This window comes from Clarias gariepinus, chromosome 23 (assembly GCF_024256425.1).
Source record: "Clarias gariepinus isolate MV-2021 ecotype Netherlands chromosome 23, CGAR_prim_01v2, whole genome shotgun sequence".
NCBI classification, from domain to species: domain Eukaryota; kingdom Metazoa; phylum Chordata; class Actinopteri; order Siluriformes; family Clariidae; genus Clarias; species Clarias gariepinus.
In genome coordinates, this window is record NC_071122.1 from 8,479,566 (window position 1) to 8,496,375 (window position 16,810).

General features: G+C 35.1%; 3 protein-coding genes and 2 pseudogenes across 3 annotated transcripts; 3 read left to right on the forward strand and 2 right to left on the reverse strand.

Annotated features, from left to right (window-relative positions):
• Positions 1–668: 668 nt before the first annotated feature.
• On the reverse strand, positions 669–1,619 carry LOC128511491 (transcription factor HES-5-like). Its single transcript, XM_053484375.1, has 2 exons — positions 1,521–1,619; positions 669–1,409 (listed from the first exon to the last, which is right to left on the reverse strand). Exons 1-2 carry the CDS (start codon positions 1,581–1,583, stop codon positions 1,002–1,004), a joined length of 471 nt encoding a protein of 156 aa, XP_053340350.1. The 5' UTR covers positions 1,584–1,619; the 3' UTR covers positions 669–1,001.
• An 872-nt stretch (positions 1,620–2,491) lies between these two features.
• Positions 2,492–4,179, forward strand: LOC128511669 (transcription factor HES-5-like). Its single transcript, XM_053484622.1, has 2 exons — positions 2,492–2,739; positions 3,730–4,179. The coding sequence occupies exons 1-2, from the start codon at positions 2,686–2,688 to the stop codon at positions 4,147–4,149; spliced, it is 474 nt and encodes a 157-aa protein (XP_053340597.1). The 5' UTR covers positions 2,492–2,685; the 3' UTR covers positions 4,150–4,179.
• Positions 4,180–5,742: 1,563 nt separating this feature from the next.
• On the reverse strand, positions 5,743–6,677 carry LOC128511430 (transcription factor HES-5-like). Its single transcript, XM_053484295.1, has 2 exons — positions 6,429–6,677; positions 5,743–6,319 (listed from the first exon to the last, which is right to left on the reverse strand). Exons 1-2 carry the CDS (start codon positions 6,675–6,677, stop codon positions 5,894–5,896), a joined length of 675 nt encoding a protein of 224 aa, XP_053340270.1. The 3' UTR covers positions 5,743–5,893.
• A 5,062-nt stretch (positions 6,678–11,739) lies between these two features.
• On the forward strand, positions 11,740–13,593 carry LOC128511455 (uncharacterized; annotated as a pseudogene).
• Positions 13,594–15,518: 1,925 nt separating this feature from the next.
• Positions 15,519–16,175, forward strand: LOC128511473 (transcription factor HES-5-like; annotated as a pseudogene).
• Positions 16,176–16,810: the final 635 nt, after the last annotated feature.

Genomic DNA, 16,810 nt, shown 5'->3' on the forward strand with positions numbered 1-16,810 from the left:
AGAAATACGGCCCATATCCATTGAGCCCGCCAGCTGTCTGATGAAACCAGAGCTGACGACACACACAGACAATTAGGGCTCTACTGTATAGACAAGGACATTATGACAGACTGTCTCACAGTCCTGTGAACTCAGGCTTTCTTCACCTTTCTATACAATGGGCACAAGCCTTAATCCTATGGGAACATAAAAGGAATATATTTGTGGACTAACTAGACTTTTAAAATTATTTTTATTATTTTTTAAATAAACAATAGTTATTAAAAAAAAAGGTTATTTTCATGGCCTTTGGATAAATGATCATTAGCAATATTTAATATTATTTATGCATTATAATGCAGAATATGTTCCCTACAAATCCTGCTAAATAAAATCCCTGTCCATTAAATAGAAACCCAGATGTTATTATTTGCAAATGTACACCCCAAGATTCTCTGCACGCCGTGAGACAGAAATCTAAATGATGTGGGTGACTGAATAAAAACGAATTGTAAAAGGGCTTTACATTAATGACATTAAATTTCAAATAGACCAGCTACCTATAATGTAACTTTATATGTTTTAGTTGACCATTAAGAAAGTGTTAAGTCTTATCTAATGATATGTAAAGCTTATGAACTAATGACCAAACAATGACAAGGAATATATTTAGTGAATTTATTTGTGTTCACATTAAAGTCAACAAAAAATGAAAATAATAAATACTTTTGTAAAAAATATATAACAGATAAAATTAGTCAGAATAAGTTAATAAATAAAACTTCACTGGAGTTAAGACAAATCAGAAGTCTTCAATATGAAGAAAAATGTCATGGGTTGATTAATAACCTTGCCCTACCCATAGGGAGAACATACAATAAACATACATGTCGACATAGAATTCTGATCAAAACTCAACATGAGAAAAGGATCTGAATGACTGGAATGGAAAATACACTCCTACATAGTGATGGTGAAACTACCATCTGGTTAACATGAGAGAGTCTCAGTGCTCAGTGTCTCTACCAAGGTCTCCACACAGCTCTATTTGCGCTGATCTCGTGCTTGACTGGAGTCTGGTGGATCTGGGAGGAACATGGAGACAGTAGGAGATCTTTCTGTCCTCTCTGGGCTTCTTGACAGCGGTTGAGATGTTGAAGTGTAATGTCCACTTTGGAGTTGTCAGACAGAAAGTTCATGGTCTCCCTCCAGCACTGAGAGTAAGCGTCACTATGAGCTTTCTGAGGAGCTGTGATCTGGCTTTGCAGCTGCTGCTTCAGGAAGACGACAGTCATTTCCAGAATGTCAGCTTTCTCCAGCTTGGTGTTGGGGTCTTGTTGGTGGAATTCTTTCTCCAGCATCACTTTAAGCTGCTCGATGCAGTTGTTGATGCGGTCACGGCGCATTTTTTCCACCACTGGTTTTCTTAGCTGAAGAAAGAGAAACAAGAATTTCTGTTAGCAACTTACTCAGTTTGTAAAAATAGAAACATTTTGAAAGGCATTAAGGGCAGTTAAATGTAGATCAGTAGAGATACTCACTTTATGTTTTTCCTTGTTGGAAAGCTTTGAGTAGTCAGCAGAAGGCATGCAGGAAGGAGCCATCGTATTAGAATGAGAGCTTGTGCTTCTCTGAGGAGAGTCAGATGTGGTCTGGAGTGAGGATCCCTCTCTGCCCTATTTATAGGAGCACATTAGCATTTCAAAGGCATGAGTCCCAGGCAGGATTAGGTTTCCCACACTCAGAGGCCAGTGAGTGAGGCGTCTTTGACAAATCAGATCAAGCCATTTAGGTTTCCATTAGTCAATCAATATTTAGTCAATACATCTTATGCTATGTCATATAAATACACCAATTTCATACGTAGGAGGTTAGTTAAATATTTAGCACGTTAAATGTTTAAAAAAAATTAAATGATAAATTAACAATATAAAATGGCCACATATAAACCAACCTCCTGACTGATAACTTAAAAAAAAAATTCTAAATGTAGTTATTTATTAAACTATAAAGTAATACTTTAATTCTTTAAAAATTACATACATCATTGTATAAATGTATGTAATATCATAGGAATTAATAATTAATACCAGAACTGTACCACTGTTGTTTGTCAGATTGTGTTTTTTTTATTTTATTTTATAGAACAATAAATCATTTCTTTTCCAAGGCATGCTCCAGGTGTATATTTGTAATGTTCAGGAGTGTAAAGGTTGAGCCTGTCTGTAACACCGCCACATCTCATATGATTTACTTTGACTTAATTCCAGGTTGAACAAACTGTTTGATTGAGGAATGAGAATGAGAACCATGGCTCGGGTTTCAAAGCAAAGACAAGGCCGTTCCAAGTTGCAGGATCAAAGACGTGTGATTGAAGCGTGGCTAGCAGACTTTACTGCCTCACGCCTACATGGCGAACTTGTGAGCGTGTCTGCAGGTCTTACAGGCACACTTTTAACACTTTTTAGTGGCCCGTGTGTGGCGGGTTCGCATTGTGGGAAAGGAAGTAGCTGTAACACAAGACAAACCGGGTCATCACTGCTGTGTTTTTGTTCTCTTGTAATTATCCGTCAGCGTGGGAAGAAGACAAGTCTTGTGTTTCTGGGGTCGTTATTTTGGGTATAAATACAGACTCACGTGCATGAGTTGTCGTTTTTTTTTTTTTTTTTTTAAAGTCTGCGGTTTGTTCTGTACGATATTATAGAAATGCAGCCCGTTTGTACAAACGCGGATCCTGCACGCGCGGGGACAGAAGATAAAGTAAGTATAGAAGACTGAAAAACAACATTGTACATTTATTGTTTGCATAGATAAATGCTTCCTTCGTTATCATCAGGACGGGGAACATGTTCATATTCTTATATAATAAATCTGCACAATGTTAATAACAGGGACTCACAGTTTTTTTTTCGTGTCTATAATATTTTTAAAATTGAATATAATTTTTATAAATTGAAATTGAAATAAAAAAAATAAAATAAAAAAGTCAAGGTAATAGTAATAAATAAGCCAGTTATTGCATAATGTAAGGTACAGGAACCATGTAGAGTGCTAAGTAAAGTATTGATGAATAAATATATAAATACCTAAATGAATTAATAACAGGGAGTCACAGTTTTTCTTGTATAACAGTTTCTAATTATATATATATATATATATATATATATATATATATATATATATATATATATATATATATATAAAGATTCTTTATTGTCACTATACTAAGTGCAGATAACCTTTCAGTGCAATTAAACTTTTAATTTTAGGAACTGAAATAAACATGTTTAAAAAAACTGCCAAGGCAAGGCGATGGTAATAAATAAGTACATTATGTGTAAGGTACAAGAACCATGTGGGTTCTTGTGTGCTGAGTATAGTATGGATATATGAATATATAAATAAGTTAATAAATTAACTTATTTATAAATTTAGTTAATGAATTATGATCTTTGCAGAAAATACCACAAACAACTCGTGCAAAACATCACATATATGTAATGTTTTAAGTGTAGCACATTTGATTTTATTGTAATTGCTTTTTTAATATACTCACATAATTTCTCAGATGGCACATATATTTATTATTTGGATATGATTTTTTTAATAGGAAAAATAATATTTTTATGATTCAAATTCAAATGTGCCATGTCAGAATGCAATTACTTATAATACTCAAATATTTACTTCTTTTTTTAAAATAAGATAAGATAATTTCCCATCCTAACGTTTTCCATTTTTCTCATTTAGCCTCATAAAGTCCTGGTAGAGAAAATGCACCAAAACCAAATTAACAGCAACATCAAGCAGCTAAGGATGATTTTATATCCGCTCATGCAGATACCTGAAGAACAGGCTGTCAAACTGGAGAATGCTGACATTTTAGAAATTGCTGTGACGTTGCTCAGGCAGAAGGCCTGTTCGCATGCAAATTCAAGTTTTGCATGTGGCTTCTCACAGTGTTTGCATGAGATGCTGCGCCATGTATCTCTACACGCTTACCTGCCACCAAAAGACAGAGAAGAAATCAAACGTTTCTATGTGCTGCAGAGAACAAGTCTGAGGCTGGGCTCAGTGTTTCCAAATAACTGCCCCATTTCTTACAGATCACTGAAACGAACAGCATCCAGGAACCGAGTGACACTATGGAGACCATGGAAGACAAATTAACAGTGTGTGCAGTCCAGCCTCCTATTTATCACTTCAATATAGACAGTGTGTGTTGTTTCTATTGCTTTGTAAATTTGGGTACTAGAAATTATCTAGTTTTATTTATTACTTAATTTGTCTACATTTTATTGTTCTCTGCTTCCAGCATATGTTTTTCAACCAATTATCAGGCCTCCCTAAGTTGAATTGTGTGTTAGAGCAAAATAATATGCAAGACAATAAGGCTAGAGTTGGAAACCTGTGCTGTACAGGTAAAAAAAAGTGTCAATTTTTAATTTTCTTCTATTGTCTTTTGTAAAGGCGTGTGCAATTTTTCATACCCCAGCAGTAGAATTCAGCATGAATCTTTTGGTGTCATGTTGTAATTGAACTTCACTTAATAAACATTCCCTGCATTTAAGATAAATGATGGCTGAAGCAATTTTGTACATAATAGAATTAAAGGCTGTGGTAAATGGACATTCATAGGACCATTTTATGCACATACATATTTAAGCTGAACAATCCTAACCATATGGGAACTAAAATGTACTTTCCCTTTAAGACTTCCTTAAGTGTTATTTATATTAATCATGTTAAGATACATGATTAATTTCATCAAATTCAATTAAATGTAATTAAATTATGTAGATTAAATAACATAAATGCAAACAAATGTTTTACTAAGACAGGCTGCAAAGTGCTGCCTAAAAATAAAGTTAAAAATCAGTTGCTAATGTAACAAACTCAGCAGCAACCTCATTCCCTCTTTCGTCCGTTCCAACCACTCAGTCTTCAGCATCACCAGTATACTAATTACCATTCTGATCATGTATCATCATCTGCACCCATTTCTTACTGGTTCATGCGTTAAATTAGATGTTAGTAAGTAAGTAAGTGAAAATCTGAGCCTAAAAAGTCCTTTAGCAAGCCTCAAGAACTATTCCTCAAGACTACCTAAGATTACAAGAAAGTCTGGCTTGTTTTAAGTAAATTATAAAGAAATGTGGAGTTGCTCAAGACCGTTGTAAGACCATTCTCTAATTAACTGTACGTAATTAGAGAAATAACATGCAAGTCTGAACCAGGTGACAGTTATCAACAATTATTTATTCTTTTTTCCTAAATTACCAGCAATATAAATGATGCTGTACACACAAATACATTGATGCAATGTCATCTACTTTAGATGTTGATTTTGGTGATGCATAAAAAAAAACCTTTATAAAAGGTATACATTTAATTTCAGTGGTCAAAACAAGAACCACACTGTGGTTAAACATTAAAAAGTAAATAAAAAAATGAAAGTACTCATAGAGTATATAATTCAGCAGGAGCACAATTTTTGCATAAAGTAGATTCCCAAATGAGAACAATGCCATCATTTCTTACAACAGAAATGCACACTCAAGTGAAGCTAATATGAAGCAAATAATCATCCTATTAGTCGATTAACATATATTTTGCTGACAAAGTAATTTTCATTGGTGATTCAAAACAAGAACCACATTGTGGTTAGACTGCATTATTATATATAAGGTACTTTACAGAGTCTATAATATCAGTGTCAAAACACGTTTTTCTTTCTTTTCTTTTTAAAAAAAAGTTGATTTCCAGATGTAGGCCATTGTTTCTTAAAACAGAAATAGACATTACATACAGCATTTTTTAAATGCCATAAAACAATAATAAAATGTTTAATTTAAACAAGACTTGTGTCTAACCCTAGACTTGTGTTTCCTGAACTGAGTCTTAAACCCTCCCTTTACCAGGGCCTCCAGAGGGCACTCTTAGCAGAACTCTTCACTTTGCTGATGATCTGCTGCTCTGTAGAGCTCAGCTGAGGCAGAACACTTTCTCTCCTGTTCTCATCTAAAGATGGATTGGGGTTCTGAAAGTGGTTCAGCAGTTTTCTCTGGCTCTGTGTCTTCACTTCTTCTTTAGACAGGAAGTGAACAACATCATGAACACATCTGGAGAAGCCTTGATTGACAGCTTCCGAGCTGGTAAAGAGTGCAGGCTGCTGCTGTTTTTGTCTCAGGAAGCTGACTGTCATCTCCAAGATATCTGCTTTCTCCAGCTTGGAGTCAGTCTGCTGGTTGAGGAACTCTGTAGCCAGGAGAGACTTCAGCTGCTCAATGCTGCTGTTGATACGATCTCTGCGCATTTTCTCCACCATCGGCTTCCTCATCTGCAAAAAACAGAAAAGAGAACATTTAGTCATTTGAACTTTGAAGAGTTATTGAGCAAAAAGTAGGTAATAATTCATTCCATTGAATGGAAGCAGAATCTTAATTTACCTTGTTGTTCAGAGGAAGATGCTTGTTTGAGATGGTCAGTGCTGAAGTGATGGTTGGTGCCATGGCTGTGTCTCTGTGCTGGAGCTCTCTCAGTGTAGAGTAAGTGTGATTTGTACTGGCTACATCTCCTCTATTTATACTCCCAAATCTCCATATGAATGTGTGGGTCTTGGGCTTGTTCGAGTTTCTCACAGTTTGGAGCCAATGGGAGAGCTTGGACACACAATGAGGAATGTAGGGCTGCCACATGCTCAGTGGTCCTCTAACAGAGGACAATGTCCATGTCTCAGGGGAGCAGGTGGACGGGTGGGGTGATAGAGATGGATTCACAGAATACAGTGTGAATCTGGGAAAGTGGTGACAGATCTGTTTCAGTTACAGAGCACGTGCTCATCATCACTGCTCACACGTGCCACCTTGTATGTCTAATCACTTTAATTGCTACAACACTGAAGGTAAATAATAAGACATTTTTGTATTAACAAAACTTGTATGTTGGACATTCTACATAATCTGCCGAAAGTAAAATCCCAAGTTTAGAATAACACCATTTAATGCTTATATAATCTCAGTCGGGCCCATATAAATTCTGAAAGTATTAAATCACCATTGAAGATTTTGCTGTATAATGCTAAATGAAAAGAAATGGTGGTGTTATTTTATGACAAACATAATATTTTGTATAATTAATCTTTAAACATAACTAAAAAGATATTTATTGAACATTTATAAAAGGAGGCTCTAGTGTCAGCACTTTGTAATAGTTAGAAATGAAACTGTACTGTAATACTAAACTTTCAAACAAAGTCTTCAGGAAAGAGGTCTTTGCAGTTTCTCAGTAACGTAGCTTAGTCTTTTAAACTTTAAGAGTGAGGAGGGGAAAGCATGATAAAAGAACAATATACAGCTGCTAGAACGGAAGTAATAACCGCAACACACTTGTGTACCAGAATATTAATTGTAACTCTAAACTGACAAAAAAAAATTGTTGTATGAGAAAAATAGAACACTTTGCACATGCTGTTATGGGGGGGGGGGGGGGGGGGGGTAAAATCACACTTGTTACATTACACTCTGTTATGTTTTTTCCTTAACTAATTTTTAATATCTTTATTATTTTTATCTGGGTTTGATATTCTTTAGCCTCTTTAGAGCTGCAACTGTGATAAGTCAGGTCCAGTTATGCACCTAAAATTATTTTAAAACTACTTTTACATTTGCAATTAAATGACACGATTTAACATGTAGAAATATGCATTCACATCAAAAGTAGCAATCCTGAAATGAAATAAAATATTGGGCAAACAATATCCTGTTAAGAGGTCTTTATATGTTACATGTTCCCACGCGTATATTACACACAGTCTGGTCCATAAACACAGACACACATGTGCACACACAAGCACACAGCTGTCCATTAGTAGTAAGCTGAGAACGCCCTAGTCACACACCCCACGTCTGCTCTGAGCTGGTGAGAGTCGCAGAGGCACATGGCTTCCCACACTTCAGCATTCATCCTTTTAAATCCCTCACACAATAGGCGTGTGTCCGCTCTCACAGGAATGATCGGCTACCAGTATGAAAGATTGGAACCAAATTTACTGGAACTAAACTCTTAAATAAATATATTTTTATTTAAATCCTTTAAAAAGAAATGTAGAAATGTTAATTCTGTAAAAGTCTTTTTTAAAATAAACAGTATATGCATTTATAGAGTTTGTGGGGCATTAAAAAACTTGCTTTAAAAAGCAAATGGATATTGGCACTAATTATTTTTGCTGTAACTTTGCAAATATTAATATTTTATGCATTGATTGCTCACAGAAATAAAAGTACCTCTATCTGCCATCCTTATCACTGTGTGGGAACTTGGGGAAATCTGGATGCTCATGCCCCTAGTTGGTTTCCCACAGTGGAGTAAGTGTGACCCCAAAGCCAGATGGCAAAGAAGAAAACATCCCACCTGTCTAGTGAAGTGTCCCATCAGAGTCCCACTAACCAAAAAGACTATTGTTACATTTCTGATGCTCTCATTGGCTGAACCCAGACAAATTTCAGTATAAATGAAAGCATGATCGGGAGATAGAAGTCAGATTTAAACTGAACCCCAACAGGGCCTCTGCTCTAAGAAGAACCGGACTTCACTCTGATACATCAAACATGCCTGCCTACATGGACATCACGTCTCAGGACAACATTCATCATGCCAGGTAGTTTCAAACAAACTGAAAATGTGGATTTTTTAGGAAATCATTGAATCTGCTTGAATTTAAGAAAAAAAAACACAAAGAGCAATATCTATTAAAATTGTTTAAAAAATGATACAGAATATAATACAAAGTTCTTAAAACATAATCTGTTAGATTTGTTTTATAAGATGTAAGTTGTGCTTCTTTTAAAAATGTAAAATGTCATACCCTATGTGGGAAATAGAACATTGCAATTAATTGTTGTAGAGCATTCTCAAAACTAATTCATGTAAATTTAAATAAATTCAAGCTCTGCTGGTATAGAAAATTAATCAACACTATTTGATCAATCGAAATTAAGCACATATCAGTACTTATATATATATATATATATATATATATATATATATATATATATATATATATATATAATGGAACCCTTATTTTGTGATATCATCAGTACCAGAACGCTTCAAACAAACAGCATAACAACAGCATTTCATACATTATTATTACAGTAAACAGTCATACCAGTATGTCAGCACAATATATTTTGCATATTTAAAGCAGTATGTTGATGTATGTTCTTTTATTGCAGGTGTAAATTCCACAGCTTGGAAAGGAAATGTTTTAGCAAGGTGGAGAAGTTGAAGTCATCTCTCGAAGAACATCTCCATAGCGGAATCCCCACCTCTGATCTTCTGGAAAAGACGGTATCTTTCTTCACCATGAAGAAGGCCTTGGTTTTCCACAATGGCTACTCCAGGTGTACACGGGACATTCTCCGACTTTGCCCGTCCCCGACAGAAGATGCAACGCCGCTGTTTTTTGAACAGTAGAGCAATGAGAATGTCAGCTTTTAAAAAGACACTACCTCAACACCAGATGAAAAAGGTGACACTTTCACTCTGGATGTGCCTGAGCCGATATTTTTTTTGTGCTGAAATATGAACATTGCCTGTGAAGATTATAAGCAAAAATATTCCTCAAATATATGCAATATTGTGAAGAAATTGTGCAGTTTATGCACTTGTCTACATTTTAGAATAATTTTATTTTGCTCTCATGAAGAGATGTTGGTTATATTAGGATGAAATAATAAGCGTGTTGTCTAATAGAGGACAGGGATCCCTCTAAAATGTTTAACTTCTTTAAGGATACAATGTATCATTTTAATGACACCAATTTGTTGATATTGAATCAATTTAATATGTGTGCATATTTGTTCGTATGAAATAAATATTATTTCACCCTTATTCATGTGTCCATGAATGCAATGAAAAAAAAATATGAATACAAACGGCATGTAAATCAAACTTGTGATGGAATTTCCCATGAGTAAAGGTGTAAAACCTGACATTTACAGAAGACTTCAAGCACAGTATTGTAATGAGACTCTAGCTGACCTCGCTCCAAGGCTTTTCCAAGGCATATTTGGGCTATTAAAGTAATTCCTAGGAGGCCAACGTTTCATAGAAATCTTTCTGCCTTGATGGTGTCCAAGCACTAGTGAAACACTGGGATATGTGCTTTAGAGTTGTAGGGGATTATAGAAACATAAAGAGGACTCTGCACAATCAAAAGTCCTGAGTTCACTTGATAATTCTATAAGAGAAATAGCAAAAGAAAAAATAAAAAGTTAATGAAAATATTTCTATAGTCTATTTTGAACAAGTGTATGTATGTATTATGCACTATATGTTGCATTGGTGTACAATAATAATAATAATAATAATAATAATAATAATAATAATAATAATAATAATAAAAATAATAATAATAAAAATCTAAATCTAAATCCAAGCAGAAAAACTTTAATAAAAAAATCTAAGATGAATTTTAATAAGAAAATGCAATTAATCAATTATAATCTGTATAAGCAATAGACTTTGCCTAGCTTAGCTTAATTCTATGTTTAATCTTTGCAAGCATTTTTAAAAAATAGATGGATCCATGAACATTATGAACTGCATGTATGCGTGGGTATGCCACATAGCAAAGACTAATCTAACAGTATTATGATAAATTTACTGTGTTGGCAAATGCATGTTAGATGGGAATTTTGAGAGCTTACAGTATTTAAGGAAGGTCAAGATGGTTATCTATAAGCTTCAGCCCTCAGGCTGTGGGGACCAGCTGTGTGTTGGGCTGATTAGCATTTAAGTAGGCACACGTCTATTGTCCGTTGGAGCCTTTTCACTGAGGCGAGTGTGGGAAAGCTGAAGGAAGCTGAGTCCCAGTTTCACTTGTCATTAACATTAATTCCATGAGGCACCAACATGCTGGTGTATTGATGTAAACAGTTTGGGATATTAGTCCAAAAGCTGAACAAAAGTTGGAGTTAAGTCTGTAATATAACAATATATACCAGTTACATAATCTATAATTACAATAAATTTATTTATTATTACGAAGTCAAATGAAGCAGTAAATTAGGACAGGATTCAATAAATAAATAAATAAATAAAAAGAGGAAAGAAAAATGACAGTCAAAGAGTACCAACCAATGGGGAACCTTCCCTCCAGATGGTGAGTGACGTTGGGCTTTATCTACAGTACAACACAGTGTTTAGTCATCAGTACTTATCCTTTCAGGTTTTAAAAGCTTTTGTACTCCATTAATCTCAGCACAGAGGACCTAGTGTGGGAAAGTCAGACGAGCTCTAAACCCACACGGACTAACAAAGACATGACATGCGACACATCTGTTACACCTGGGCAGGTGTTTTGTGAAAACATGCTCAATATGCTTGAAAAATTAAGAATAAGAGTAGTAGAATTTGGACAGAAATAAAAAAAAAAAAAAAAAGATAGACAGTTATAATCTGTGAATAACTAGTAAGTATCATAAAAGTAGCAAATACACATACGCACATGGACATACACGTACTATTAAATGACATGATTGCAATGTAAAACAAAAATGTCATGTAAAAATTAAAACAATCACTTAACTTTCTGTACTGATCTTTAAGCACACAATTAGGCCAAATATCAAAAATATAAATCAATCTTTTTAAGCATTTGATTGTCATTGCTCATGGAATATAATTCAACATCAACTCAAAACGTGTGGGCAGTAATGATGAGCGTGTGCTCTATCGGTGTCAGTGATCCCAATATCAAGTAGCAGATCTTTACAGGTCACCACTTTCCCAGATTCACAGAGTGGTCTATGAATCTAGCTCTATCACCACACCCTCCACCAGCTCCCCTGAGACATGGACATTGTCCTCTGTTAGAAGACCACCGAGCATGTGGCAGCCCTACATTGTGTGTCCAAGCTCTCCCATTGGCTCCAAACTGTGAGAAACTCCAACAAGCCCAAGACCCACACATTTATATGGAGATTTGGGAGTATAAGTAGAGGAGATGCAGCCAGTACAAATTACACTCACTCCACACTGAGAGATACAGCACAGAGACACAGCCATGGCCAAAACCATCACTTCAGCACTGACCATCTCAAACGAGCACCTTCCTCTGAACAACAAGGTAAATTAGGATCCTTCTTCCTTTTAAAGTTTATTATTACCTGCTTTAAATTGAAAAAAAAAATTAAAGCCTAAGATGACTAAATGTCCTGTTTTTTGTTATCTGCAGATGAGGAAGCCGATGGTAGAGAAGATGCACAAAGATCGTATCAACAGCAGCATTGAGCAGCTAAAGTCTCTCCTGGCACCAGAGTTCCTCAACCAGCAGACTGACTCCAAGCTGGAGAAAGCAGAAATCCAGATGAAAGTCAGCTTCCTGAGACAAAAACAACAGCAACAGCAGCAGCCTGCATTTTTCTCCAGCTCAACAGCTGTCAATCAAGGCTTTTCCAGATGTGTTTATGATGTTGTTCACTTCCTGTCTAAAGAAGAAGTGAAGACACAGAGACAGAGAAAACTGCTAAACCACTTTCAGAACCTGCATCTATCTTCAGATGAGAACAGGAGAGAAAGTGTTCTGCTTCGGCTGAGCTCTACAGAGCAGCAGATCATCAGCAAAGAGAAGAGTTCAGTTAAGAGCGCCCTCTGGAGGACCTGGTAAAGGAAAGATCAAGACTGGAGAAGGAAGTGCAAGTCCATGTGGACTGTTTAGATATCTTTAAAGTTCTGTGTGAACAGGATTATAACCAAGTTCTTAAAATTAATATCCTATAATTTTCTTATTGCAATAGAATTATACCTTTCCATTTTGAGAAAGATTCTTAATGAAGTTTGCTGGTAGAATCCAATTAGGAGCAACGTCAAGATCTGAAGTTTTGGCAGTGCATGTTTATGTTAATATAAATGATAATGATGAATTGTTTCCATTTATGAAATATCTATTTGCTATTTCTATTTCAGAAAAAAACAAGAACATTGTTTGTATTGTTCTATATTAGAACTGTCATTTGTTTTGTCTATTTTATGTGTTATATCTGTTATGTATTTTATAACATTATATATTTTTTCAATTATATTTTAAATAGATTAGATCAGGTTTGGTTATATATTAGGAAATTGATTTCCAATTATATAAACAGTAAATGCCTTCTGTGAAGGTGATTATGTTATACAGAAATTTGAAGTTTTATATTTCCATTTCTTTGAAAAGACATTTTATTGCCAGTTTATCAATGTTACATGTTGATTATTCGTCCTTGTTTCTCATTTTATTTGAGAAGTTTCACTTGCCTGTACCTTAGTCAAGGTTTATCTTGTACCTGTTATATGGTACTGTTAATTCTCTGTTAAACATTTTACCCTTGACAGTATCTGTTGAGACAGTCTATGCTTAATTCCCATTTATTTCTTTTGAGAAATATTATCTTCATATTTAACAGATTTGAAATCTGTTGAAAAAGTTTTGTGTGTTTTTTGTAAAGACAAGTTGTTTAAACTCTGCTCTGTTATGAGCACCATGTGTGTTGAAGAATTCTTCAAGTGAAAGTTGTGATATATTATCACATATTATATTGCCTCCAACATCAAAGTGTACCAGAAAGAAAAAAATAAAAAAAAAACATTTCTTAAGTATTTTCTTATGTGTGATCACTTTTGTCATGACACAAGTACTAAAAATTGTGATACTGCGTTCATTTAAAAGGAGGGACATATTTATAAATATAATAAAACTATAACATAAATATGTGGAAATTAATTTAATACAAAGAAAATTTTACTTTTTATTAAAAAATTAAAATGGAAAATAGAAAAAAAGGTAGATTAAAATAATAATAAAATGTGAATGTTAACAGGACATCTCAGCCAATAAGGATCTTTCCCTCCAGATGGTGAGTGACGTCAGACTCAGACTGTTTAGTCCTCAGTAATGGATCATTCAGGTTTTGTGCTCCATTGATCTCAGCACAGAGGACTCAGTGTGGGAAACTCAGACAAGGTCTAAACTCACACTGACTTACAAAGACATGACACGAGACACATCTGTTACATCTGGAGTCCTGGTAGTGATGCATACAATTTCATTTAAAAACTTTTAATAAAAAATTCCAGCTCAGCTATCGAATTACTTATTTATTATAAGTAGTAGTAATGGAATAGAAAAATACAGTTGCTGATTGGTTTTATTGTCATTGACCTATGCTGTGTTGCCGGCACAGATCTGTGCTGCTTGGGTTTTAACAGCAGATATAATAAGATTTTTATATATATAAATCTTATCTCAGATTTTATATTTCAACACTACAGTATGTATAATGTGTATATATTCCTGATCCTTTCTGTTCAATTATATGAATTTATATTTTACAAGAAAATTTCCTCCATGTACATATATTTGTTTTACTTTGGTTTTCTGCAGGTAGAAGCACACTGAGAGGCATTGCACCAAAGACACATTCCTTGCATGTTGCACATACTTGGCCAAAAAAACTGATTCTCATTCTGATCTGAAGAAAATAGATTTATTAATTAAAGTTCTTGAAGTGTAATGTCATAAAGAATCTGCTGATAAGGAACAATCAAAATGTAACCCTTTGTATTGAAAATGTTATTCTGTATTTAATAGGGTGCAGTAATACTGTAGGACAAGAGCCCTCAGGGACAATAGAGAAGACACTGTGCCATTGTTTTTCTTCTGAAGTTCAGCATGAAAGAAAAATCTGCATGTGAATAGGCACACTTCTATTGTTTAGGACTCTCTTTTTCAGTAGTCAGAGTGTGGGAAAGCTCAGGAGGGAAGAGTCACAGTTTATCGTCATTAACATCCTAAACATTACCACCCACTGGATATTACGGTACACACAGGGGAGTAGACACACTTATGGATAAGTGATGAATTTTACCATACAGTTTTCTTGGTGACATTAGCATGACCGCTGCAGTAAAACATTGACAAATTGCATTAGAACCCAATAAGAATAGCTTAAGATAATAAACACAGTGATGCAGCCAAAAGTAGGAATTATATTAATGTAAAGCTCAACATATCTTTATTGTTATACGTTGTATGTCAAAGTGTATCAGGAGATTTGGGTAAACTATTAAGAATTAGTGATTATTTCTGAGCATACAGTAAATGAGGTTTACTTTTAGACATAGAACATCAAAAATTATCGAAATTAATAATACATCCTTTTATATTCAATTAAAGTAAGCATCACCTCCACACGTGTGAGCAGTGATGATGAGCGTGTGCTCTGTCAGTGATGTTGATCCCAACATCAGGCAGCAGATCTGTTCTCTTTAAAGGGTCACCACTTTCCCAGATTCACAAAGTGTGGCACCCCACCCGTCCACCAGCTCCCCTGAGACATGGACATTGTCCTCTATTAGAAGACCACTGAGCATGTGGCAGCCCTACATTCCTCATTGTGTGTCCAAGCTCTCTCATTGGCTCCAAACTGTGAGAAACTCCAACAGGCCCAAGACTCACGCATTCATATGGAGATTTGGGAGTATAAATAGAGGAGATGCGGCCAGTACAAATCACACTCACTCTACACTGAGAGAGCTACAGCACAGAGACACAGCCATGGCACCAACCATCACTTCAGCACTGACCATCTCAAACGAGCACCTTCCTCTAAACAACAAGGTAATTTAAAAACCTGCATCCTTTTAATGTTCATTATAACCTGCTTTCTATTTAATAATCTCACATGGTTCAAGATGACTAAATGTTCTCTCTTTGTTATCTGCAGATGAGGAAGCTGATGGTGGAGAAAATGCGCAGAGATCGTATCAACAGCAGCATTAAGCAGCTGAAGTCTCTCCTGACTCCAGAGTTCCTCAACCAGCAAACTGACTCCAAGCTGGAGAAAGCAGATATCCTGGAGATGACAGTCAGCTTCCTGAGACAAAAACAACAGCAGTCTGCATTATTCTCCAGCTCAACAGCTGTCAATCAAGGCTTCTCCAGATGTGTTCATGATGTTGTTCACTTTCTGTCTAAAGAAGAAGTGAAGACACAGAGACAGAGAAAACTGCTGAACCACTTCCAGAACCTGCATCTATGTTCAGATGAGAACAGGAGAGAAAGTGTTCTGCCTCAGCTGAGCTCTACAGAGCAGCAGATCATCAGCAAAGAGAAGAGTTCAGTTAGGAGCACCCTCTGGAGGACCTGGTAAAGGGGAGATCAAGACTGGAGAAGGAAATGCAAGTTCATGTGGACTGTTAAGATTTCCTTAAAGTTCTGTGTGAATAGAATTATAGCTAAGTTTTTTAAATTAATATCTCATTATTGTTTTGTGGCAAATGAATTATACCTTTCCATTTTGAGAAAGATTCTTAATGAAGTTTGCTGGTAGAATCCAATTAGGAGCAACGTCAAGATCTGAAGTTTTGGCAGTGCATGTTTATGTTAATATAAATGATAATGATGAATTGTTTCCATTCGTGAAACATCCATTTGCTATTTCTATTTTAGGGGGAAAAAGAATATTGTTCTATATCAGAACTGTCATCTTTCTTATGTGTTATATCTGTTAGATATTTTATACCTGATATATTTTTAAGTTAAAATTATATTGTGAATAGATTTGATCAAGTTTGACCAATTTTTCAAAATTTGGTCACTAATTATACTGGAAAACACACTTAATATTTGTTCTGGTTAAATACACTATGTTTATAAAGTGAACTAGAAAATTTAAAAATAGTAAATCCCTTCTGTGAAGGTGATCACTTTCTGATTAATACAGAAATATCAAGCTTTATATTTCCATTTTTTTGAAAAGACATTTTATTGTCAGTGTACAGTATC

Excerpts from the sequence above, each read along its gene's own strand:
- LOC128511491 (XM_053484375.1), bottom strand. The coding sequence starts at position 1,583 with ATGGCTCCTTCCTGCATGCCTTCTGCTGACTACTCAAAGCTTTCCAAC. Across the intron at positions 1,410-1,520 it reads CCAACAAGGAAAAACATAAA|CTAAGAAAACCAGTGGTGGA; the intron begins GTGAGTATCTCT and ends CTCTTTCTTCAG.
- LOC128511669 (XM_053484622.1), top strand. The coding sequence starts at position 2,686 with ATGCAGCCCGTTTGTACAAACGCGGATCCTGCACGCGCGGGGACAGAA. Across the intron at positions 2,740-3,729 it reads GCGCGGGGACAGAAGATAAA|CCTCATAAAGTCCTGGTAGA; the intron begins GTAAGTATAGAA and ends TTTCTCATTTAG.
- LOC128511430 (XM_053484295.1), bottom strand. The coding sequence starts at position 6,677 with ATGTGGCAGCCCTACATTCCTCATTGTGTGTCCAAGCTCTCCCATTGG. Across the intron at positions 6,320-6,428 it reads ATCTTCCTCTGAACAACAAG|ATGAGGAAGCCGATGGTGGA; the intron begins GTAAATTAAGAT and ends TGTTTTTTGCAG.